Below are 26197 nucleotides of genomic sequence, written 5' to 3'. Positions count from 1 at the left end.
ACTGCAAGAAAAAAAAACCAACCCATAGCTGTAGCTATCTGGATTAAATAACAGGAGAAAATATTTAGAAAGGAGGGTGCAAAATTTTCTTGAAGAAGTTTGAAGTAAAACTGATAACTAATGGATGTTAATTCATATGCACTCAGAAATAAATGTTACATTGCCTCCTCCTCTGAAAATAGTGTAATACTTTGTTCAGTCTTCTGATTTCCATGCATAATAATGAAATGAAAACATTCTTTCACAGTCCAAGTGCTGATTGAAAATGAAATCAATTAGTTGGGAAGATAAATAGAACATAAAGAGGTTATCAACATACTTGTAATCCTCACTGAGCATCTGACACATCAATCAACAGAATTACAAACACTTAAGGTGAAATGAACATAATTATCCAAGAACAACAGAATAATTAGCCACAAAGAAATGTTGCTACAGAGTGACAGAGAAGGAAAACTAATCACCTCATCTATTCCTATTTATTTTTGTACTCCTGCTTATCTTCAAAGGTAATTGTGTTCCTGAAATATAAATAACATCTATGTATGTGGTAAATGTCAGCTGGTGACGAAAGTCGTCATTAAATGTCACAACCAAACTCGATGTCCTGGGACAAATGCTCTGCAATTAACATGCATTCATAAAATTTTGACTGTAAAGTGTATTTATGAGAAATAAACAATAAGATAAAGATGATGTTTTCCTACCTTTCTCCCCCTGGGATAGGACTGTTACTTGAAACAGTACACGAGGATGCAAAACAGCTCTGAAAGGAGGGATCCATCTGCATGTTGGCCCTCAACAAAGTAGGGTTAGTGCCCACCATGCTGTCAGACATCACCAGAGAGTGGTCAATGTCTTCCAGGTATCTTTGAGATTCTGCAGCAAAGTAAAAAATAAGTTAAAAAACAAGTCTCATTTTCACAGACCTTCTACTGAAAGAAGTATTTATAAACCAATATGTTTTTCTCTTGAGTTTTTGTTTATTTGAGCTTTAAGATTTTGTTAATAACCAACATTATGTTGATTGCTGGAAACACCTGACAGGACAAATGGTAGAGGGAATAAAGAATACAGAATTTTACTACTCAGTTCTACTGGGTAAATTCTGTAGCCTTAGAAGTGAGAACAGACCAAGTTGTTTTGCACTCCACAGTGTTGATCAAGTATGTCTATTTAAGTGTCCTATGTGACTATACACACCATCAATATGCTGCTAAACACCAAAGTGACAGAAAACTGGAATATTAATTCAGACCTCCCATGAACACCATCACTGCTGAATGAGACAGAGGATGTGGTAGAAAAATATACAGAAAACACTGAGGTACTCAAAACCTTCTTCAACTCAGGCTTTACCAGTAAGAGGCCTCTGGGAATCTCAGGCCCCTGAGACCACAGGCAAAATCTACATCCTTGGTTCTACATCTCTCTCTGGGAAAATGATAGAGCAACTAAACCTGGAAACCATTTCCAAACACATGAAGAAGATGATTGAGAACTGTCAGCACAGAATTACAAAGCAGAAATTCATGCTTAATTACCCTGATAGCCTTCTCCATTGAAAGGGCCAGCTTGGTGGCTAAGAGAAGAGCGGTGGATGTTGCTTGACTTCAGTAAGACTTTTATAATGATTTCCCATAACATCCTCATAAACAAGCTGACAAAGCATGGGTTAGATAAATGGACAGTGAGGTGGACTGAAAACTGTCTGAATGGCTGGGCCCAGAGGCTTGTGACCAGCTGCACCAAGGACACAGGAGGTAAGTCACCAGAATGATACCTCAGGGACTGATAATGGGGCCAATACTGTTCGACACCTTAATTAACCTAGATAATGGAATAGAGTTTCATAAGCAAGTCTGCAGACAATAGAAAACTATGAAGAGTGACTGATAAGACAGATGTTTGTTGTCATTTAGAAATGGGAGAAATGGACCAAGAAAAATCTCAAGAAGTTCAAAAAGGGGAAATGCAAACTCCTGCACCTGGGAAGGCACCATTACATGTTGGGGCTGACTAGCTGGAAGACACTGCAGAAAAGAACCTAGGGACCCTAATGGGCAGCAAGCTGACCTCGAGTGAGTAATGCAACCTCATGGCATCAGAAAGAGTGTTGCTAGCAAGCAGGTCAAGGCAGCTGATCCCTCCTCTTTTCTTAGCATGAGTAAGACCACATCTAGAGCCCTGTGCTCATTTCTGGACTCTCCAGTACAAGAGAGACATAGACTTGCTTGAGCAAGTCAAGCACAATCCCACAAAGATGCATGCAGCACCACTGGGACTGGAGAATATTTCACAGGAGCAGAGGCTGAGAGACACCTCATACTGTTCAGTCTGGAGAAGAGAAGGCTTGAGATAACATACCACTGTGTAGAAAAAAAACTTATCAAAGGGAATGAAGATGAGAGTGCATCTGAATACTTTCATGGACCTGAATAGTTCCATTGACCTCAATGCTTGCAGAACTGGAGCCCAGTAAGATAAGAAAAAGCTTTTTCATTTTGAGGGTGACTGAACACTGGAACAGCTGCCCAGTGAGGTTGGGACTCAATGGTCTCTCGAGGTCCCTTCCCACCCCTAACACTGTGCTTTCTGAGAATCTCAGCTTAGTCTTTTCTGCAAACAGACCTCAAAATACCAAGGGACAAAAAACATGCAAGAAAGTTAGAGTCATTCCAGCCCTACCAATAGTTAAGATCATGTTAATGCACCTTTTCTCTCTAATGCAAGGATGATGGTTCTCACTATTTCTGTGATCACTATTGAAACAATTCTAAATAAATCTTTTCCCTTTAATGCACAGTAGAGCCTGGTTCTGCTACTATTAGAATGAGATGTGCAAGGTACTTTAAAAAAATGCCTGAGATAAGAAAATCTCCAGATCAGTGCCCTGAATGAAAACCATTTAAATTCCTCACATAACATACATACTGGATAGAGCAAATATTTAATTAAATGAGGGAAATACTAGAAAATGCATTAATCTTAACTACACACGTTACTTTAACTATATCCACGCCAGCCATGAAAGTGAGCTTTGAGAAAGTACAACAGGTATGTCTGTGGTGTGGAAGAGCTAGAGAAATCTGAATTTGTATCTACCTAATAGATCAGATACATTAGTCATTCTCGTACCGGTGCAAACACAGTCAGAAAAAGCTGGTGGCATAAACCCATGATTCAGGTTATATTCCTACTGACAACAGTGGTACCTGGTTATGCAAGTATTACAAAGATTGACTGTTTAACCAAGTATCATAAAGACTGATATTAAATTAATAAACCAAACAATTATTTAGGTACATAGTAAGGTAATAACTACTTTGTCTTAACTATTATATTAGAAAAAAACAATTATTTGAAGATGACTTAGTCACACAACTTTCACTAGTCTAAAAGCAGCTGAATCTACCTATGGCAGCACCTATAAATCAAAATATTTTGAATGCAGACATTTAATCTCTGCACATGAACCTGCAGATGTTTACCAGTTACACTGCAGGCTGAGATTACTCTGCTGCTGCACGGGAGAGGTTAATGCATTCCTTTCGGGCATGGGAATTATGACCACAAATTTAACTCAATTTGTTTGCTTGTTTTTTAGCCTCTGTGTGTTTTCCTGATACCAGACTACGTAGGGGAGTCACTGAATGCCACTCCCCAAGAATCCTGGGGCAAGAAGTGGAGTGGCACTCCTTCTGAAATAGTTTAAAATCTTCTACTCTAATGCGACCTCAGCTATGTGCACAGAAGATAATCTAAAGCATTTACACAGCAAATTCCTTTCTTTCTCTTGCCAACAACAGCCCTTGCTTCAAGTAACTGACCTAATTCTTCACTGTTTTGGGTCTTGAACTGTTGCTATTACCTTTAGAACACCAAATGCTGCATGAGGGAAGGACCCCTGTCATGTTGCATTTAACTTCACACACAATTTTCACAGGTGTAAAATACCTAAGAGTGAATAGCCACTGGCAGCAAGGCATGTTATCTGCAGAAAGAATGCAAACTCTATACAACTATTCCCAGGCTAGAAACAAGTATAAAAAAACACACTTGCCATGAAAGCAACTTGGTTTGGTTTTCAATTAAAACCAAGATAGCTGAGTATTTCAGCTACGTCCTCTCTATTGTGTGGTGCCAAATCCACACTCACCAGCCAGCTGTTAACCCTTTATCTAATGGAATAATTAATTCAGTGCAATCTCCTAGCTTCTAGAGGACATCTGTATGCACAGTACAAACTCCACTCTAATGTTTGCTGTAAAGCCTGTTTCTATCCTTCAGGCCCCTACAAAATTGATGCCATTGTATCTGTGAGAACAATGACAATGTAAAAGTAAAGCTCCTTACCTACAGAAGTGACATGACAAACCCAGGATCACTTATTTTCATGTCTGTCATAGTTTGAGTGGACCAGGATAATTTTGGGTACCAAGAGGAGAATCTGAAGAGAGAATCTTTATGACTCTGAGGGATCCAAGAGGGGCGGAACACAGAGGAGTCAATATTCCCTCCTATTTCCTGCCCTAACTCTATAAAGGTCAGGAAGACCAGATGCCCATGCTCTTTTGCCTGCTCCTTGCTTTGCCTATAGTTTCCTGCCCTTTACTACCAGCTCTCCATGTACTCTTTAAAATCCACATCCATCGGGTGCTGGGATGAGCCATGGAGCCCTCCCCTGAGTCAGCCCTGCTGCAAGGGGCCCTCAGACACCTACACCTGCCAGCATTGAGATTGGGTTGTGTAATATATATTTGTACATACTTTATCCTATGTGTTACTGCTCTTCTCCTGTTCTAGTAAACGTGTTTCATTTCCAATTTTTAAGTGTCTCATCCTTAATCCACTTCTACCTTCCCTTGGGAGGGTGGAGGGGGGTACCAGCAATTCTGTCCTCTGTTTTTTGGTCAGCACAGACTGTTAAACTCTAACAGTGTCTCTTCAGTGAGACTCAGTCTCTCTTCAGTCTCTAACAGTGTCATGCACCTCGGCCAGAGCTGCATGTCTACATTTATTATCAGTGATCATTAACTTTACAGGCATAACTTAAGAGAGGAATTGGATGTTTTGCATCACACACTACTGAAAAGTGACACTCAAGGAGAAAATTAATACTGCTGTGCTCACATACAGAGCAGAAGAATATCCAGCTTGCTCTTCTACTTTCCTCACTTAGCAGTAGAGGGCAAATACTTGTAAAAGTTGCAAGCTTCTTTCAGTTGCAAGCAGAAACTCCTGAATATGTCTAAGATACAACCATATAAAGTAAGATCTTACAGATTAACTTTTGTTTAATCTATTAAAAAGCAATCTGAAGAAATCTACCAAAAAACCCCAGAGTGGCTTAACCCAGGCCACAGTCCAGACAGATAGATATATGTAAAAATATTCCCTTTGCTCTTTCTTGAAGCAGCTGAAAGGCAAAATCAGCTCACAGCTTTTGAGACACTCGTCCAACAGTAGCAGGGAAATGAAAGGAACAGTCATTCCACTCTCATGCAGCTTTTCAGCAGCAGTATTTTAGCAGCTTCTCATACATTCCCATCTTTGTAGTGCTTTTTGTAAGAAGGTGATAGCTAATCTGCACTGCATGAGCTTGGAAACTTCAGTTCATATCCTCAATTGTATCTGTGAAGGAGAGCTCTAAGTCACTGTCCTGATCCCAAAATCCTGATCTGACTGCCCCCAAACTATCCCAAGCCAGCCTAAAAGCAATATGCTAGAGCATACTGCTCTAAAGTAAGCCAAAGTAACCCAAGACATTGCCAGCCCTAAAGAGAAGAGGGTAAGAAGCTTTGTGCAAAACTTGTAATTTTCACAGTATATTTCTTTATCCATTTGCTGGCTTCAGCAATGATGGAATAAATACAGCCTACGGAAAGGCTTGCAAGAAGCTACATTAAATGAGGCTGTGAAACACTCCTTGCATCAGTGTTCTAATTCATGGGCCCTTCTGCTTCTACCTCTCACTATTCCCACAAACAGCTGGTGAGCCCATTCCTTTAGACAGATTTCCTGACAATCTAATCCACAAAGACAAACTCAATTATCTCTTGAGGTCCCTTCTAACCCCTAACGCTCTGTGATTTCTGTGAACTAAAGGCATCTACGAATGGACTGCCCAGTATTTTCTCTGTGCTAAGTTTTTTTTGTTTGTTTTGGATGGCTGCATTCCACTAGGGACTTCATATTTCTCATTCTCCTAGAACGCACCTTGGAATTGTCCTACCAAAGAAGCATTCTAAATATCTTCTTCCCTTTGAAACATCTCTGCAAAAAAGCAAACAGTACTACCCCAGCATTTACCAAAAACTCCATAGCACTTTGCTGACCTGTTCATCTGTCTCACATCTATAGAACTGTAAGCTTCTATGAAAACAGTATCTGCTTTATTTTATCCAGGAGACCAAGGGTCAAAAGATGGACACTCTCATTTTTAAGTATTAAAATTTGTTACTCATTAAGCAAGTTACTCAGCCGTTTACTTGAATGTCTTGCAGAAGATTTAGACTCAGCTCAGACCTGAGATGCTACACATACAAGGAAAGGTAGAGCAGGGATTGAAGAGAATCCTAGCCTTTACTATTAAGTATCGTCCAAGGAGGGCAACCAGGCTGGTGAAGAGACTCGAGCACAGATCCTATGAGGAGAGGCTGAGAGAGCTGGGGCTGTTCAGCCTGGAGAAGAGGAGGCTCAGGGGAGACCTCATCACTCTCTACAACTCCCTGAAAGGAGGGTGTAGCCAGGTGGGGGTTGGTCTCTTTTCCCAGGCAACTCTCAACAAGACAAGAGGGCATGGTCTTAAGTTGTGCCAGCGGAGGTTTAGGTTGGATATTAGAAAGAACTTCTTTACAGAGAGAGTGATCCGTCATTGGAATGGGCTGCCCAGGGAAGTAGTGGATTCTCCATCCCTGGAGATATTTAAAAAGAGACTGGATGTGGCACTCAGTGCCATGGTCTGGTAACCGTGGTGGTAGTGGATCAAGGGTTGGACTTGATGATCTCTGAGGTCCCTTCCAACCCCAGCAATTCTATGATTCTATGATCTGTTATGCTCAGATTAATTCCCCCTAAATATTATTAATATCAATCCCACAACTAAATATTATAAATTCACAAGAAATTTGGAAATCCACCTTCTTAATTTTCTTTTAAAAAATCTGGTAACTTAAAATTAGGGTTAATGTACCAATAACTCTGCTTCACTGAACCATAGTGATAACTAGAAAAGGGATATTAATTCCATTTTTATGAATGACAGTGACAAGATTTGGTGAACTTGAGGACTGGACCAACAAGAATACTTAAAGAAGATCCACATGATGCGAAAAAAATCTGTATCTCGGGCAGAACAAGACCTTGCAAAAATACAGGCTGGGATCCAACTGGTAATTAGCAGTCCTGCTGAAAAGGAGCAGGAGTTGCAGTGGATATCAAGCTGAGGAAGACTCTTCACTTTGTTCTCATCCTAAATAAGGCATACTGAGCTACAGCAGGGAGAACACAGCCAGCAGATCAAAGGCAGCTGGTTATTACAGATCTGTATTTGATGCTGAGAAAGCCTCAGCTGGAAGCCAACACTTAAGGCCATCAGTTCAGGAACATGAGGAACTTGAAAGGATCCAGTGAGAGGCTGCCAAGACGAACAGGGGCCTCACTCACAAAACTACTCTGACAGGATGATAGACCTGGGACTGTTTAGTCTGGAGAAGAAAAGCTACTAGGTGGGGAATCTAAAGGCAGCCTGGAACTACTAGAACTACTACTCTTCTTCACCACCATTTGAGACAAGAGAGCTAAATTCTTCTCTGTAGTGACAGAGAAAAAAGGCCTTAGGAAATTCCCACTAGAAATCAGGAATAACTGAGGAGTATTAGGAATAAATCAGGAGTAACAATGGGCAGTGAAACCCGGGAAGAGGTTAACCAAGGCTGTGGTGGACCTCCATTAGGTGGAGTTTTCCTTACTCAGGCAAAGCAGGACTCAATACTTGTGACAGTCCTGTTCTGGGACACAGGTTGGATTTCACAACCCCAGAGATGCTCATCAAATATAATTTATCTTTTTAAAGTAAAACTAATTTCCTCATACAGGAAAGTCTAATACAGTCATGCCAAAACTTTTTTAGTTGAATACCCAATCAATAAGAAATTATTGCATTGAGCTTTCTTAATAAGCATCCATGTATTTCATTATTAACTGCATACAAGTTATAACATTTTCTTCCCAGACACCAATGGATTTTCCTGCTTTATTTTTTCACCTAAGGGTCACACTCTGCACTTTGGAGACCATGGTCTAACCTGATGAATGAGAAGAAGGGTACACAGTTAAGGGATCAAAAGTGGGGGTTTTAGGTTTTGTGCCCCTTTTTTTTTTTTTTTAATGAGTAGAACATGGGCAACTTCTCTGTTGGCCTGAAATCTGCTGGGTTTTATGCGGATCCAGGAACTCTTCTTCACAGCTGCCTGTGTTATTTCAGAAGCAGGATATGTCATGAGCCAAAATCATGTACCATCAGGGATGCACCTGCAGCTCCCCCACTTTTTGAAAACCCACCAATAGCAAGCAGATATAACACTAGAAAGATCAGCTTAGTTGCTTCATTGAATAGTACTGAGTGGGATCTCAGTGGGTTATCACATGCTTGGCTCTTGCAGAAAACACAACAATGTGGTGGCTCACAACCTGAGAAATAAAACAGCAAATATGGAGAGGCTGTGAAGTATTTCTCAGAGACATTTATTTGGTGGAAGAAAAAACACATTCAAGAGCTAGAACTCAAACTGATAGTAATAATGTAGGATATACTGCAGTGCTGAAGGCTCCTACTTTCACACAATTTATTATCGTGTGCACTTGGAAAGTGTTTACTGTGTTCTGGGAACACTTCAAATGTATAAAAATAGAAAAATCCATTCTTGCCTTATACCTAAAGAAGGATGTATATCATCCATGTTGCTTCTGGAGGAAAAATCCTCGTCACACCAACTCTCCCCACCAAGCACTGGGTGAGCAAGGCTGGCACTTTGCCATCTCCACATAAGATGCTGGCTTGCTGGCAAGATGAATGACAAGAGTGGGTGCATACAGAGATATTCCTGTGTTCAGTGACTTCTAGCTCCCGTAACAGCCCACATAGGCTCCTGCCAGTAAAAAAAAAAAAAAAAAAAACTGTGCCAGGGGTTAGCCTATCTCCAAGCAACCCTAGGACTATGGAATTACTTGCACTTACCCTTTGCCCCTGTCTGCACAGGGAAAAGTATCAAAAGGATGGTTTACCAGACACCTCTCTCCCCTAAACTACCTTACTATCCAGCTTCTTTCCTATTGAGGAAATAGCCATTCCACTGACAAGATGCTTTGCAGCATTTTACAAATACTTGGTCTCATAGATATTATTTCAAAAATACCAAAATACAAATAATTCATATTTGCTAAATAGAATTTGCAGTATAGCACCTTCAAAGCAGTAGAATTATCACCCTTTTCCATAGGACTTTCTAATACTGTTTTATTTTCCCAAATCGTACCAGGAAAAAAAAACCACAACAACTTCTTCAGGGACTGAAGCAATCATTTGCACATCTTCTCATGTATTGTAAAAGATCTTGCATATGCTCTGTTACTGACTTTAAGTATAGCTTTGCTGTCTCAAAAAAATACCTCACTTTGGTCCTGCACTCTTACTGTCAGCAAAATTATACCTACATAGGACTCTCTTCAAACTGTTCACTTTTCTGGGGTCACTGTAACAAATGGCTGAATCCAGCTCACTGCAGCCTGAATACCAAAAGCAAGGGCTGCTTTTCAGTTTTTAATTGGTATACTTAAACCAGTTTCGCTTTAGAATCAGAAAAGGAACTGATTTTTCAGAAGCTGCTTTAAATAATATGGAATTGTGGCAGGTGAAAACAAACTCAGCTCACTTTATCTTCAGTGTCACTGAGAAGTGAGGCAGATGGGAGATATTAGATGTGAGATATTAAATGTTTTCTTCATCTATCTCAATATTGTGATCCAGTAGATCTCCTTTTAAAGCTGCAGTCCTTCCATAAGCATATGGGAAGTCAGCATATTCAGTCAGCTACTACTGACTCTCAGTAGAAAAACTCTCAGAAAAACTCTTTGCATTAAGGCCATAAGAAGACTCTTTGAAGTATTACAGTAGATCCTACACATCATACCATGCTCTAAGAATGTAATGTAACATATAAAGTAACAAAACATAACATAATTTGATGGAAAATTCAGATCTGTAGTAAGAAAGCAAGAATATTTTACATGTACTGCCTGAATTAGAAGAATTATTCTGCCAGTGCTAGTGAGACAACATGCTCATTAAGCAAGGAAGCAGGAAAACTATGTGATACTCCTCGTTCAGGAAGGACTTATGTTTACAAAGTCTGTTCATTTTTTCATGCTGTTGAAAGGATATTTATTAGGAGCTCCTCAGAGGAAGAAAAAGAATCAGCCTGGACGAAGACAGTGTTTGTACAGAGTCAGCAATTATTTATGTTCCATACAGTATGCATGTCTTCTACTTGGAAAAAAATCCACACCAACGCACAAAAACTTAGAAGTCATCCCTCACCAGAAAAACAACTTCACAAAGCTCATGATGCCTGCCTCATGCCTTCTGTCACTCCATTAGCGATCACAGAAAAACAAGCGCACGTTGAAAAAACTCCTTGTCCGCAAAACTTTTCCTCTGGAACTCTAAACATCGCTATATCACCGCACAACCCCCTACTTCTTCAGAGCAATCAACACAGAAACACACCGCACGGACCACCCCACCCCCCCGCTCCTCTCCCACCCTGCAGGAGCAGACCCGCAGTTTATTCACCTCCGGCCTCCTCCCATTTCTCTCACCCCAGAGAAACACAAAACACACAGAAAGCGCAGATCGCATGTCACTGCCTGTACGAGGTGCCTAACCAGTGAAACGCAAGCCCCAGAAAAACGAGTGTTCAGACTGAGGAAAAGGCAAAAAAAAAAAAACCCAAACAGGAGATCAGGAAACCAAGCACCTACCTGTGGAAGCCATCATGACAGAAGCTGTGTCAGGGAGCAGGGGCTGCGAGAACTCTCTGCTCCCTCCCGCCGAGCTGACTGCGCCGCATGCTGCCCGCGGCTCGGGGGAGCACTGCAGCCCGGGGAGCTGCTGCACCTCCCAGAGGGCTCGGGAAAAGCTATTTACTGCCTTTGCCAACCCGAATACCATCGGCTCTCCCCCGCACGCTAAAACTTCACAGCCTTCACGAAGAGTATTTCAGCCTCTACAAAGATAGAAAAGCAGGCTCCTCCTCTCGATACAGCCACTCAGCTGAAGACAGACAGACTTTTCGCTGCCCAAGCTGAAAATAATTCCCCAATTGTTATTGGGTTAGCTTTGCCACTCGTTCTTCAGCCAGACTGCCCATTCAGTGCCACCTTGCTCTGGTGACTCTACCTCCTTTGCATTGGATCCTCTCTCCCGGCCTGATTCTTGCACTTAACACCCCCCATAGCGCTGCTCGCAGCGCACCCTCCGCTCCAACCAGCGCAGCACCTCGGGAAAGCCGCACGGGCACCCCGGGGATCAGACGCTCACCGCACTGCTCTGACTACTCGCACACACAAGTCCTAGCACTTGGTTTGGAGGCTTTGGTTGCTTTCTTGATTGGTTGGGGTTTTTTTGTTTGCTTGCTTTGGGTTTTAGTTCGGTTGCGGTTTGGTTTTTGGTTTTTGTTTTTGGTTTTTGTTTTATTTTTAAGCAGACACCCAATTCTCCTATCACTTCTTTTTTACCTCGCAGATCTGTTTCTTTATGGGAGATGCAGGACTCAAAACTGAAAACCAACAAAGAGCTTCTCGGTGTGGACCAAAGAGCAGCTGCTCTATAATGCCAAACTGGCTCAATGCTCTTGGATAAATTTAGCATCCAGAGCTCTAAAATCTGACTCACTTCCCAGGATTTCTTTCACAATGTACCACATAAACCCCTATTCTGCTGCATTCAACATTACGTTATCATTGTTCAGAGCAGGTTTTATTTATGGGTCAGGAAGATGAGTGGAAACACTGCAGCATTGCAGTGGGCAACACATTTCCTCCTCAGATTGTTCCTCAGGTGTTCCAGGGCATCAGATTTTCTGAAAGCATGACTATAGGAAATTACTTGATAAGGACAGAAACAAATACAACCATTTAAAGCTCTCCTGTAATTAATTACTCAATTGCTTTAGAATTTCTAACTGCAACATATTTTGAATGTGTGTACTAAACCCTTTTGATAGCTTTAAAATTGTCTTTGATTGTAGTGATGAGTACTGGTAAACTAATTAGAATTTTGCTTTCTTTTAAGGGCTAAAACGTAAACTAAATCAAGCAGCTGGCCCTAATAAACATGTTTATAATGGTTCCACCTAGAAGACTCAAATAGTAAGGATTAGTTGTGGTAGACATCATACTACTAGATAAAAAATGAGTGACAATCCTTAACACAGGGGCAGACCAGGTTTTTAATGTAGCAGTCCAGAACTGCCATCAGTTACTTTGATTATACAACTACATTTTGTCTTATGTGCTTCTTGGCAGAGATAAATGTAGCCTCAAACAGTCTTAAAACTCCTATAAACATTTATTAAGAGAAAATTACTCTCCAAAGAAGCATTCCTGGCTGAGCATAAAAAGTACTGTAATGACAGGAAACCTTTGGATGTTCTATTTCCTTCCTGATTTTCAAGTATTGGAAGCTTTGCTTGGTTCAGCTGTTCACAGTTGCCGAATCAGAAGAGAACAAGAGTAGCAACCATTAACCAAGAAGATAACAGTGAGAAAGCATTCAAGTAGAAACCAGATAATTAAAATAATGATACACTTCAGTTTTGCCAACTTTTTATCAAATTCACCCTGGTGAGATTGATTTTTTGGTTTGGATCGGTTTGGTTTGGGTTTTTTATGGGGCTTTTTAACAGAATGAGACTCAGTTATACCTAGGAGGCTGTTCACCAATGAAACCTCTTCGCCATGAACACTTTTCATGAAAAACAACAGGTGCTTTACACTATAATTCATCTTTTGTTTGCTCTTCTGTCAGAACTTCAAAGTTTCAACCAGCTGAGTTCCAGGCAAGAAAAAAAAAAATACCTGAAACTCTTAAGTCAGGAGATGTAAAGGTCCAGACTGAAATTATGTACAAAACCACAGAAGTAAGAGTTAGAAAGGGGAGTGGGCTGTTGGATGTCTCAGGTGAGAATCTGGTTAGGTTTAGATGAGTGCAGTTTGTGAGACAATGTTATGTCAAAAGTGGAAGGTCTGTTATTTCCTAAGGAGAAATGGTTTCACACCTATGCCAGGCACAGTACAGACACTTGGGTCCTCCATCCTCTGCCAGGTGGTAATTTTCACTCACATAGCAGTCTCTGTACACTTGTCCTAGGCAGAGCACACAAGATTCCCAGTTTCATCAGCACCACCGAACTCCAAGATCTATTCATAGTAGCGTAATGTGGGGCTTTCCAACAGGAAATCCTGCAGGAGGGTGGCTAGGACATGGCTCTCAGACTCAAATTCAGCACACTCCATGATTTTTAAAGCAATGGCATATGTTTCCCTGATACTCATGACTTACAGAAACATGGGTATCAGCCTCAAGTGATACCTCATGTCAGATTTTGTTTACTAGGTATCTGAATAAGAATGGCTTCATGAAATAACACACCTAGCTCAGGCATAGAAAGACAAGACTAATCTTCTGCAAGAGGGAATAAACATGAAAAGACTTAATGCAGGGGAGAACAGGATCTTACATGTATAGCAGCATGGCTTGTGGACTGTAAACAAGTGGGACTGAATGAGTATTTCCTCCATGTCCTCACTCAACACTGGGAGGTCTGTAATTCTGAAATTACAGAACATGTTTGACTTACAAATGCAGCAAATGACACCTTCCCAGTCACACAAACACAAATGATTGGAGACTGTTTTGAAAAGGCGTGCTGACAGCTGTACTTCAGCTTTTTTCATGTAATCATGGCAAGGGAAGTACTTGTTCCATTAGATTTTTGTTAATTTAAGCTTCTCCAGACAAAAGGACTAGTACCATCTCAAAAATGCATGCTACCCACACGCATTGCTAACTAGCATCAACAGGTACATGTAAAAACAATCCACATCTGCCAGACTGTCTGCTCATCCAATGTCTTTTCTGTTAAACTGCTGATAAATTTCTGCCAATGGCTAATCTCTTGAATCTTCAGAACAAGCAAGAATTAGTGGTGGGCTTCTCATTTTTATACATGTTTAAGGTACTGCTCAAATATACTTCAGTAATACACAATTAGTTATTGGTCAAATTAAAGGCTTATGTGGAGAAATGCATTACTTTTTCATGCTGAAAGGGGAAACCAAAAGAAACCAAACACTCTAAAACTCAGCACTTCAGAAACTTCTCAAGTAGTCAGTTTTCCATCAGTTCTTAGAGAGATAATAATAATAATAATAATAATAATAATAATAATAATAATAATAATAGACCACCACCACTCACCAGTGTATTGTCAAAGTGCATTTCAAGTTTAGCTGAAGAGGCATATCTGCTTTGAGATTATCAAAAGCTACAAGACTGATGGCTTGTATAAATACATTTTTCCTGTGTAGCAAGTTCAGTTATGTAAACAATATGTTTTTTGGCATTTACAACTTAAGAATGACACTGTTCATTCTACTGCCTGAATTTTAAAATTATAAGCTGTCAATAGAAAAATGAAAAATGGTTCAGCACCTTTGCAACTGCCATAAACTTTTCAGCTAATAGGTGCATATTCCAGTAACAGTTATCTTGGACAGCAAATATATTAAAAATAAACTTAAGTAGATAGACAGACAGACAGACAGACAACTAGCAGATCATGCTACTGCTTTTTCTCAAGAGAAAATACTTTTGGCCTAGAACTACAGGAAGGATGTAAGCATCACATGGCACAATTATACTTTCAGACTATTGCTGCTGAATAGAATTCAAAGCCCAGGCACAAGCTCAGATTTTCCAAGTAATAGATGGAAACCATGAGCTTTGGAAGAAAGATGTTGATTTGGTTCCCTAAGGCTAGGAAATAAGCACTGCACAAGGGAAGCAGTTATATGCTACTGTGGAAAGCTAACAATACCAGAGCAAAGGAGTATTTTTATACCCATTTAATACTTACAGATTTTAAATAGTCTAATAGAGTTGACCCTTTATCCCTTTATTCAGAGGACCTCCTCTAAATCAGGCCACAGATTTGAATTCAAGTTGCCTTCTGTGAGAAGCCATCTCTACCATTATTCTTACTTGCATTAAACCATCATGTGTATGAACTAAGTCAGAAGTTTGAGTCAAAAGCACTGGAATTCTCAGACTCATGTAGAACAGCTTGGTTCAAGTCTTGCTGATAATATACACATACATCACATATAATGTTACTGCATTTAGGTCACAATATTTACTTCGCGGGTTGCAGTGCTGATGCCCACTGAACTCAGAGCCCTCAGCACCGGGTGGTAGGAGTGGAAGGAGGATTCCTCAGCACCAGAGCTGGGACTCTCAATGCTAACACTCCCTTGCTTTGGTATTTTCTTCTGGTGACCCATGGACCTTTTCTGACCTGTTTTTCCTCTCAGAATACCTTAACCTGATGTTTCCAAAACACATCAGTTTTCTGAATGATGTCTGAAAACAAGTCTTTGACATGCAAGTATTTATGAGTCTCTTCATGCATCTACCTGATAAGATGACTTTGGTGATTAGCCATGATCTAAATAAACTGGTTGTATCGTATGCTCCCTGATAGCAAATATAAATTGGAAGGAAATTTCTGTAACAAATATTGTATCCAGAGGAAATACTTATGACATACTTTGAACATATTCAATAATCTCTATTCAGTTTTCTAATATTTTCTTAAACTTCGTCTTATTTTTTTAAACATACTTCTAAATAAATTAATTGCCAAAATATTTGTGGCAACTGAACACAGGCATAAAGTTTTCATATTGCTAGGCTGCCAAACATAGAATTAAGTGGTAAGATAAAAGAAATAAAGCTTAAACACAACAAATGTTTTCATTAGCATTATACTTCCGAGTTTCAAATAGTGATCTTTGAGTGTTATCTTATGATTTCAAGAGATGTGAGCACAGTATGATGCCCTTGTATGAAGGCATTACACAGGTCTCAGCTTTCATTAAAAAGCAAAATTAATGCATAGCTTAGTATTAGGTGGTCTTATCAACATTTATGAGTGTTATCAACTCAACATGAGTGTCATCAACTCGACATGAGTGCTATCTCCCAACTAGGCATCACATCAGCTTGCAGAAAATTACAACCAACAAGCACCCTTCAAAAGCACTGAATGAAAGGTATTAATAATACACTCTCTTTTGACCAGATACGAAAGCATTTAAATAACAACAGTGAAAAAACAAAGGCACAACCAATGGTATTATTGTCAATTGGATTATACCAATGGTATAATCTCAAACTATTTTTAAAACACTCCCACTGTTTTCCAGAACAAAAAATACTTTGCTGATCTTCAGGTAACATTTTGTGGTGACCATGTGTAGTATGGTTTTATAATCTAATGCACCCCGTGTTAGGAAACTAGGAGCTGCATCTGTTCTCCACCTGCAATACAGAGGCTTTATAGAGTGCACACAAGAACCAAACCTTTTCTTGACGTGATTTCTTCCAGTTCTTGCACTTAAAAGTTTTTAAAAAAAACCAAAACACAGCTTTCTGATATTGGTGGGTAAAATGCATACAAATGAAAGCTCAGCTTGGCTCCTGTTATTAAAGACACCGGAATGAATGTTCCCCTAACCTTCTTAAAAATCACATTAACGTTTTCTCCTCTTATCTTCCAGGGAAAAAACCCGTGTAAATAAAAATATTAATATAATAAATAACAATAAAAAGTAATCACAACATTTTTCAGGCTTTCTGAGCGTGATGAAAACTCACAAAGTGCAATTTGATGTCCCTGTAAAGACGTCTAGCCTATCTATATATAAATCACAATATTTTTATCATACAGACCAATTCAGGGATCTCAATGACTATCCCACAGAACCAGAAAATGTCACCTGCAAGACTACATTACCTTCATAATTGTATTATAATCTCCCAGCAAATAATTTCATTTTAATTTACTTCATTCTTGCAGCTTCCTAAACAAGTGCTTCAAACTTTATGGGACCCCTGATACAAACTGAGAATATTCAGGAAATACAAGAGCAGACACAAGCTAGCAGTGTGATTGAAACAGGCCAATTAACTTCTCATTGTTTTTTTTTAAATGGCTACAGATGCAGCTCTATTCAGACTGAACTTACACTCCTATTAGAGTCTGTGCTTTTAACTCAGTGTTTGGACTGAAGAAATCCCAATTTATTCTGCTTTCTCCAAGTTATTCATAACATACCTTCATTACATCCCTTCAGCCCCAGCTACAGTGACTCTACTTCTCCCCAGCTTTCTCCCTGCCTTTTCTCCCCCAACACATGCACAGTTTGCTTCCTCTCCTGGAATTTTCTCCCACTTTTCCTACTCTAAGTGTGAAGTCACTGCCAAACCACCAGAGAATGGAAAGGGAATTATTCTTCTATTCTTGGAGGAATAGAGTCAGCAGACTTGTCACCTTGGACTTCCAGCAGGCAGACTGCTGTGTTTCAGAGAATGGTTGACAGAATCCCTTGGGAGACGGTCTTGATGGACAAAAGAGTCCAGGAAAGCTTGACATTCCTTAAAGTCTTAAAGGTTCAAGAACAGGCCATCTCCATGTGCCAAATGATGAGCTGACTGAATAAAGAGATCTGGATGCAGTTCATGGAAAAAAGGAGAGTTTATGGCCTCTGGAAGAAGGAGCAGGCCACTCACGAGGAGTACAAAAATGTCATGAGGCTTATACAGGAATAAAATTAGAAAGGCCAAAGCACAACTATGAATTAACCTGACTTCAGCTGTCAAAGAAAACAAGAAATCCTTCTACAAATATATTAGTAACAAAAAGAGGACTAAAGACAAGTTCCATCTTTGACTGGACGTAGGGGGAGATACAGTGATCAAAGACGAGGAAAATGCCGAGGTATTTATTGCCTTCTTTACCTCAGTCTTTAGTAGTAGGACAGCAGTAGTAATAGTTCACTTGATACCCTGCCCTCTGAGCTGGAAGGTTGGGACAGGGAGTAGAAGGAAGCACCCATAATCCTAGGTGAAATGTTTAAAAACCTGCTACACCACTTAGCAGTGGTGTCTACAGGGCCAGATGGGATACACCCAAGGGTACTAAGGGAGCTGCCAGAAGTGCTCACCAAAACACCTTCCATCATTTATTAGTAGTCCTGGCTAACAGGGAAAGTCCCAGTTGGTCTTCTAATACTTGATGTAAACTTCCCTGTTGCAACTTGAGTCCATTTCCTCTCATTCTATCACTAGTTACTGCGGTGAAGAGACTGACACCCCCATTCTACAACCTCCCCTCAGCCTCCTCTTCTTCAACCTAAAAAGCCCCAGGTCCCTCAGCACTCCTCATAAGACTTGTTCTCTAGACCCTTCACCAACTTCTTGCTTTTCTCTGGACTCACACCAACACCTTGATGCCTTTCTTGTAGTGAGGGGCCCAAAACTGAGCACAGTACTTGAGGTGCAGCCTCACAAGTGCCAAGTACAGAGGGACAATCACTTCTCTAGTCTATGCTATCGCTGATAAAAGCCAAGATGCTCTTGGCCTTGGCCACCTAGGCACACTGCTGGCTCATATTCAGATGTCTGTCAACCAGCACCCCTACGTCCTTTCTCTGGGACATAACTGGGACTTAGGCTCTTCAAAAAAGAAAAAAAACCGGGACATCACATCTTCCTTTTGTCAGTACATGGATAAAGGATTATGGATAATCTTCCCTTGTTCCACAGATCCCTGACTTCTCCTGCAACAGTGCTGGTTTGTGAATGCAGATTTTCTGCAAAACTCTGATTAAATTTTGGCCAGAGCTGAGGAAGTAGGCAGCTTCTCACATCCAGCCTGATGGGTGGAGTGGCAGGGGTGGTTAGCCAGAGTTCAGTCCTCTGGCAAAGAGCTTGCTATGGGGTTTTTATTACTTCTATGTACAAAGGGACTTCAGTTAGCTATATGCTGTCTGAGACAAGAGAGCCTTTATAAGCTTCAAATGGCATATAAATAGTGCTTCTGTTCCTTCACTGATATGTGGGACCCACAGGATATACAATGGCTATTGTGTTACCCAGAGAGCTGTACCTAGGTTCTGTCTGCATGGAGCCTGTTTTGTGGGGCATATATAAAACTACCCAATTTATAGACTGCTAATGTTTGCCTTAAGAAACAAAGTGTCTTACAAAAGATAATTCAGAATGAATTCCATTGCTGCTGTATCACTTACAAGCTATGTAAAGTGAGGAAAAGGGCAATGAAACCATCGCAGCAAGTGATCACTTCAGCAGCAGCACCAGAAGGAAAGGACTGCATGCCTAAACAGTCTGAGGGGGATTAAACTTGCTCCCACCCAAGACAGAAAAAGGTGCTGGAAAGGAATCCTGCTCTTTCTATCAGGCACAGGCATGGCATCTTGAAGAAATGCATAGGGAGAAAGACAAGGCAGGGCATAGCTAATGAAAGGGAGACAGATATATAATATCACTGGACTGATTGTCCCTAACAAAGTGGTTTCACCTGGAAAGAAAATTAAGATTTCTAGGGCTAAAACAGCACCACAGGGTTTTTTTTCAGACTTCAGTGAAGATTGTAGTCTTCAATAAATCAGTTAAGAATCAGAATTAGATTTATTCAAGACAAAGGTAGAGGTTTTACAACAAGAATAACCTACAAAGGAACAGATAATTTTATCATTTTGTATACATAAAAGGCTGGATGTCATTGTGACTCTTGAATATACAATACACAAAAGCATGTATTGTTCTTTTAAAATGTACACTTTTAAACTTTTCTAAACCCATAGGAGATCTCCATTGACATGGTAAGTGCCAACTACTGAAAGTAATTCTCTACAAGGAAGTGTGAAGGAAATAAAGAGAAATATATCTAGATAACTGCTAGCTAGATGGGCATCCTCACTATTAATTTGGAATGCAGACAAGCAACAAAGCTGAGATGCAGAACAAAACAAATTTGAATTCAAGGGCAAACTGAACTGAGACAAGAGGAGAAATACCTTAATGACAGAAATTAAGACTTTGGAGTCCATGCCTCTGAAGGCTTCCATCTGCTGGTTTGAGAGGACCAGGATAAACAACTGTCTGGGACACCAGCAGCAACAGGCAACCTATTGATGTGGCTGTGCATATGGGAGGAGAGGATGGGCCAGGTGACCCAAATGGACCAATCACAGTATTCCTTCCCATGGTACTCAGTATAAAATGGCTCCCAAGAAAGCCCTCTGTTGGCTTCTCTGGATGGTTTCTTGGTTGAGGTCTATTTGTCTAGTATTGCTTCTGCTTCTTTCCCCACTGGAGAAGAACATCATACATCAAGGCAGGTTGGGTGCCTTCTGCTTTCCCAAGCAGGACCAATTTGGTTGCTCTAAGGATGCTGCAGACTGGGACTGGGACCCTGCACTTGGGCATCCCCATCTGCTGCTGAGTCCAGTGTGGCACTTTTCTGGTTGGGAAGTAACTACCACCTGAGGAGTGCAAGTTCTGTATTTACATATTTTATATATATTTGTAATTCACTATTACTACTTCATTAAACCCAATTTTCTTCCAGCCTTAAAGTCTCTCTCCCTTATTCCCTTCTTCATCTTCCCCTGGGAGGGTAGTGGGGGAAATAAAAAGCATCCATCACCTAGTTACTGGCTAAAACCACAACACCCCAACTTCTACCAAAATAAAAACTTTAAAAGCATTTAAAAGGGCAAGGCTGCAAAGGAAGGTACTTAAAAATGGGGCTTTCAGAATTCTTGCAAAGTGCAAACTCTTAGGGTCATTTTTGTTGTATATGTATTAGAGCAGTCTCAATCACAGGGACAGCTACTTCGATTCCCTTCAAATTCTTGGCCTCATTCAACACAGAAAACACAATGCTCTGGTCATTAATTAGAGATTGATAGCAAAAGTAATGAGAAGTCTTTTTCATTCCATGACAAAATAAGGACACAGCAAGTAAATACAGTAGAGAAATACTTACAGTAGATATACATAGATAAATAAAGTAGAATAGTGAAGGAAAAAAAGATAAAAGAAAAAAATATGTAAAGTAGCATTCTAGGAATTGCCTCGGTCAACAGAAGCTTCTGTCCTCTGATGGAAAATTACCCACCTTTCATAGAGTGCTTACTAATGGTGCATTCCATGTTTTCCAGCTCACCCACTTCATACACCTTTAAACTTAAAGTCCATTATGTTAGTGGCGAAAAGCAAAGCCATAGGGAGCTGAGCAATTGACCTGTAGCACTCAGTAAACCATGAGCCTTATTTATGAAAGGGCATTCAAGGGGAGAATTGCCTGCACTGGTCTAAGCTAGAGTAATTAATGTCAGTGTGCCACTGATTGGGTATTGAAACCCAGCAATTGAAAGATGACCCCTAGACATTAAGCAGGACAAATAAAAAAAATAGAAAAATACACCAAAACCCACTAAATTTTCCAAGACAAGTTTTAACTCTTAGCAATAGCAATGGAAACTATTTAACAACAAAGTGTTCAGTTGATTAACTCAGTGTAAGCAACCCATAATTGATGCACTGAAGCTGCCTTCAGGGGGGTGTCTACAACTAATTTAAGAGTTGAGAGAGTAAAGGAAAAAGCCACAGCGATTCAACCATGTCCTGAACTGTGTACCAGATTGCTTCATTACTAATGAAAATTTTATTCTGTGTGATGCTACTTGCTTTTGGTAAGTATTAAATGAGTGTGCTGGGTCTGTGTGGTGCTTTTGGGAGCAGGGGAGGGACCACAGGGTGACTCCTGTAGGCAGCTGGTAGAAGCTCCCTCAGCTCCAAGTGAGATTTGCCTCTGCAATTAACATACATAAGAGAGGAAAAAGAAGCTGCTAAAAGACCTGGAGGGGAAAGGGGAGTGGGAGGTGAGAATGATACTTATTCAGATACCAAGGTCAGTTTAGAAGGAGGGAGAGGAGATGCTGGAGAAGAGATTGCCCTGCCACCTGTGGTGAGACATCAGGCTGTCCCCCTACAGCCCCTGGAGGATTCCAGTGGAGCAGATATGGACCTGCAGCCTGGGGAGGACCCCATAGCCAGGGCAGGTGGCTGCACACAAAGAAGGCTGTGACTCTGTGGGGATCCCACAATGGAGCAGTCTACCTCAATGACTGCACCTCATGGTAGATGAAGAGAAGTTCAGAGAGGAGAATCTCGTGTGGGAGGAACTTCACACTGGAGTAAAGGAAGATTCCTCCCTCTAAGCAGGAAAAAGCAATGTGTGATGAACCATCTGCAACCTTCATTCCCCATCCCCCTGTGCTATGGTTGTGTGAAAAGGTAGAGAAATCAAGAATAAAGTAACTTGAGCCCAGGAAGAAGAGGGGGATGAGGGAAAGGTATTTTTAAAATTTGATTTTATGTCTCATTATCCCATTCTGAGTTGATTGATAAAAAATTTAATTGATTTTTCCCCCAAGTTGACTCTCCTTTGCCCATGACCAGAACTGATAAGAGAAACATCCCCCTGTCCTTGGCTCAACCCATGAGCTTGCTATAGAATCACAGAATCACAGAATGGTTTGGGTGGGAAGGGACCTTAACGATCATCTCGTACCAATCCCCCTGCCATGGGCAGGGACACCTCCCCCTAGATCAGGTTGCTCAAAGCCCCATCCAACCTGGCTTTGAACACTTCCAGGAAGGGGGCAGCCACAAGTTCCCTGAACAACCTGTTCCAGTGTCACTACCCTCACAAGAAAGAATTTTTTCCTAATGTCTAGCCTAAATATCCCCTCTTCAAATTTGAAACCATTGCCCCTCATCCTCTCACTACACACCTGTGCAAAAAGTCCAACCCCAGCTTTCTTGCAGGCCCCCTCCAGATATTGGAAAACTAGAGTTTGGAGGCTCCTCATCTCCAGGTTTAACAACCCCAGCTTCCTCAGCCTGTCTTCACAGGGGAGATGCTCCAGTCCTCTGACCATTTTTGTGGCTTTCCTCTGGACACACTCAAGGAGTTCTATGTTGGGTATTCCAGAACTGGACACAGTACTCCAGGTGGGAGTACTCACAAGAGCAGAGTAAAGGCAGAGAATCACTTCCTTCAACCAGCTGGCTACACTTCTTTTGATGCAGCCCAGGACATGGTTGGCTTTCTGGGCTGCAAGTGTACATTTCTGGCTCATGTTGAACTTCTGCTCCACCATCACCTCCAAGTCCTTCTCCACAGGGCTGCCCTCCATCCTTTCTCCTCCCAGCCTGTATTCATGTATGGGATTGCCTCAACCCAGGTGCAAAACCTTGCACTTGGCCCTTGCTAATTTCATGCAGTTTGCATGAGTCCAGACATTTCAAGTCTGTCAAGGTCTCTGGATGGCATCCCTTCCCTCCAGCTTGTTGACCTCGCCACACAGTTTAGTGTTGTCAGCAAACTTGCTGACACTCAATTCCAGCGTCTATGTCACCAACAAAGATGTTTAGTAGCACTGGTCCAAGTACCAATTCCTGAGGAACACCACTCGTCCCACATTTCTGTTTGGACATGGAGCCATTGATCACAACTTTTTGGGTGTCACCATCAAGCCAGTTCCTTATCCAATAAGAAGGCCAGTCATTGAATCCATATCATTCCAGTTTAGAGACCATTTTCAATGTATTTTCTCCTCTCCATCCCACTGGTGTGCGGGTAAAGTGAGTGAGCAGCCATTTGGTGCTTAATTGCTACCTGAACTTAAAAGGAAGTTTTCTTTCCCCAAAGTTAAAAATGTAACATTAAAACCACTGCTGCATCAAAAGCCACCATCAATTTTACTGGAAACTCTACTATCAAGATCCTGCTTGAGCAGGCAGACAGAGCCCTGAGCAATAGAACTACAAATACACATGAACTATCATCTGAACATATAACAATTTAAATTAATGTCAATGATTTTTATTCAGGATTTAAATAAATCATATTGGCTTCCTTCTATGTTCAACACATTATAATGCAGTCAAATGCCATGCTTTTTAAAAATTGTTTTAAAATAATTTCACAGAGAATAGATGACAGTTAACAATAGCTTTGCTGCCATTTTTAACAGCAAAAATGTAAAGTCTCAAAGAAGAACCCTTTATTGATAAAATTCAGAGCTAGATCACATTAAATATTTAACCATGTAATCACCTACGACCAACTACTTTTCTATGCTTGTGCGTTTGCAAACTGTATTGTGGCAAAAAAACCCAAACACCTCCAGAACATTAATTGCTTTAAGGATCTCCTTGACTTGAGCACAGCTACTTGCCAAACTCTACAGTCAGCTTCACTTGCCTAGGCAGGTGAGCATCACTCCACTTTTCTCAGATGGAGACAAAACCTACTAATAATCACATGGAACTCAAGTATTCTAACAATATTATTTTGTCAAATATTAGCAGAGATATTGTGGAACACTGAAACTATAAAAATGCATACAGAGAACAAGAACAGCATAGCCTCAAATATCAAATTGCATTTCCTCTTATTGCCATGATACAGCTTCCTAATTTCTCCACACTGATTTTGGACACTGAAAATAACCATGGGATTGGATTCACTTTTGGCAATAAATGGCACTAAATCTTTCTGGATAATTCTTCATTGTTAACTTCTATTTGGCATGATTAAAAAAGTACTGTTGAATCCTATTTCTCCCACTTGCACTTGTCTAAATTATCTACATTTATTTTCTAATTATAAAGGAATAACCACTGTTGGTTATTCATACACAGTTCAGTTTGAAATTATTTAACAAGTAGGGATATCTTACCAGGATTGGTTCTGTACAGCTCAGACGGGCTGCTGACCTTTTGGCTGGAGGGAATCCACTGACGGTGTAGTGGAGATGTTTTCACTAGGAGAGAAGGAGAAGTACAGTTCTTCTTCAGTAACAGCTAAAATGTTAATAGTGCCTTCAAAATAAATAAATAAATAATTAATAATAATAATAAAAAAGAGACAGAAGTTTTCTTACCAGATGATGTCTCTGGTGACAGGGAAAAAACTGATGTGGATGACAGAGCTTCATTCCCATTTTTCACTGGGGAGAAGATTTCCCCATCAATTTCATCTTGATAACATGCAACAGCCATCTAGAAATGGCACAAGAAAGCAAAATGACCGTGTGAAAATTCCCACTTAACCCTGTAACACAGTGGGGTATACTTCATCAGATTACAAAAACGTTTCATATAATTTTGTCCACTGTTCCAGCAGAGAGATCCTGGAACACTGAAGACATGCAGACACATAGAGACAGCGAGAGCAGGATAACCTTACACACTGAACTGAATTTCCGAGGTAACTACAGTCATTTGTTATGGCCACAATGCAACAGCCTGTCCTGGTTTGGGCCAGGATAAAGGTGATTTTATGTCTTGTACTTTTGCTTTTAGCTAATTGCTTAACATTGATTTTGGACACTGAACATGAATGTGGGACTCTCTGTTGGCCATTCACTTCAATAAATCTTTCTTGAAAAATTCTTCACTGTTAACCTCATTGATCCCTCCTAGAGGAATCAGTGACTCTGGACTTACAGCGTGGTCAGCAGCAGGAGACTTCATCCATGCACACCTGTTAAATGATGGCTGCCCAGGGACATCATTGTCATACTGCCCAATACTTAATTTTCTGATCCTTCCCCCTGTTCCATTGTCATCTTGCATGTCTGTTGATGAAAAAAAATAGGTAGAGTCATTAATAAACTTTATTTATTTATTTTAATTTCACTTAGATTGCCACTATTGTGCCTTCAGTGATTCTGTTCAAAAATGTTCATGAAATAACTGCTAGTAACTGAAATAACTTCATAAATGCTTTACAAAACCCTACAGGTGTGTGTGTAGAGGGGAATCAGTTGTAGTTAGCCTTGCTGACACAAGCTGGAACATATTTGCAGTACATCTAATTCCAGAGGAGTGAAGCCCCGCATTTCCCATTTTTGGACAAGGTTACTCCGAACACCACGGTGGTACCTGCCAGCAGGGGCCGCTACAGGCAGA

The 26197-nt window shown here is 40.6% G+C and overlaps 1 protein-coding gene across 10 annotated transcripts in view; it reads right to left on the bottom strand.

Annotated features, from left to right (window-relative positions):
- TNS3 (tensin 3) overlaps positions 1 to 26197 on the bottom strand; it is a 177400-nt gene that overhangs the window by 25812 nt on the left and 125391 nt on the right. For all 10 annotated transcript variants that reach the window (XM_030445319.1, XM_030445318.1, XM_030445326.1 and 7 more), the window contains 4 exons: positions 25733 to 25863; positions 25168 to 25285; positions 24964 to 25047; positions 708 to 879 (listed from right to left, as the gene is read on the bottom strand). In XM_030445319.1, coding sequence (XP_030301179.1) covers positions 708 to 879; positions 24964 to 25047; positions 25168 to 25285; positions 25733 to 25863 — 505 coding nt within the window. The remainder of the gene's footprint in view (positions 1 to 707; positions 880 to 24963; positions 25048 to 25167; positions 25286 to 25732; positions 25864 to 26197) is intronic.

The sequence above is a fragment of the Calypte anna genome, chromosome 2, assembly GCF_003957555.1.
Source record: "Calypte anna isolate BGI_N300 chromosome 2, bCalAnn1_v1.p, whole genome shotgun sequence".
Taxonomy (NCBI): Eukaryota; Metazoa; Chordata; class Aves; order Apodiformes; family Trochilidae; genus Calypte; species Calypte anna.
The sequence above is the reverse complement of the archived record's forward strand: the minus strand, read 5'-3'. Positions and strand labels throughout refer to the sequence as shown.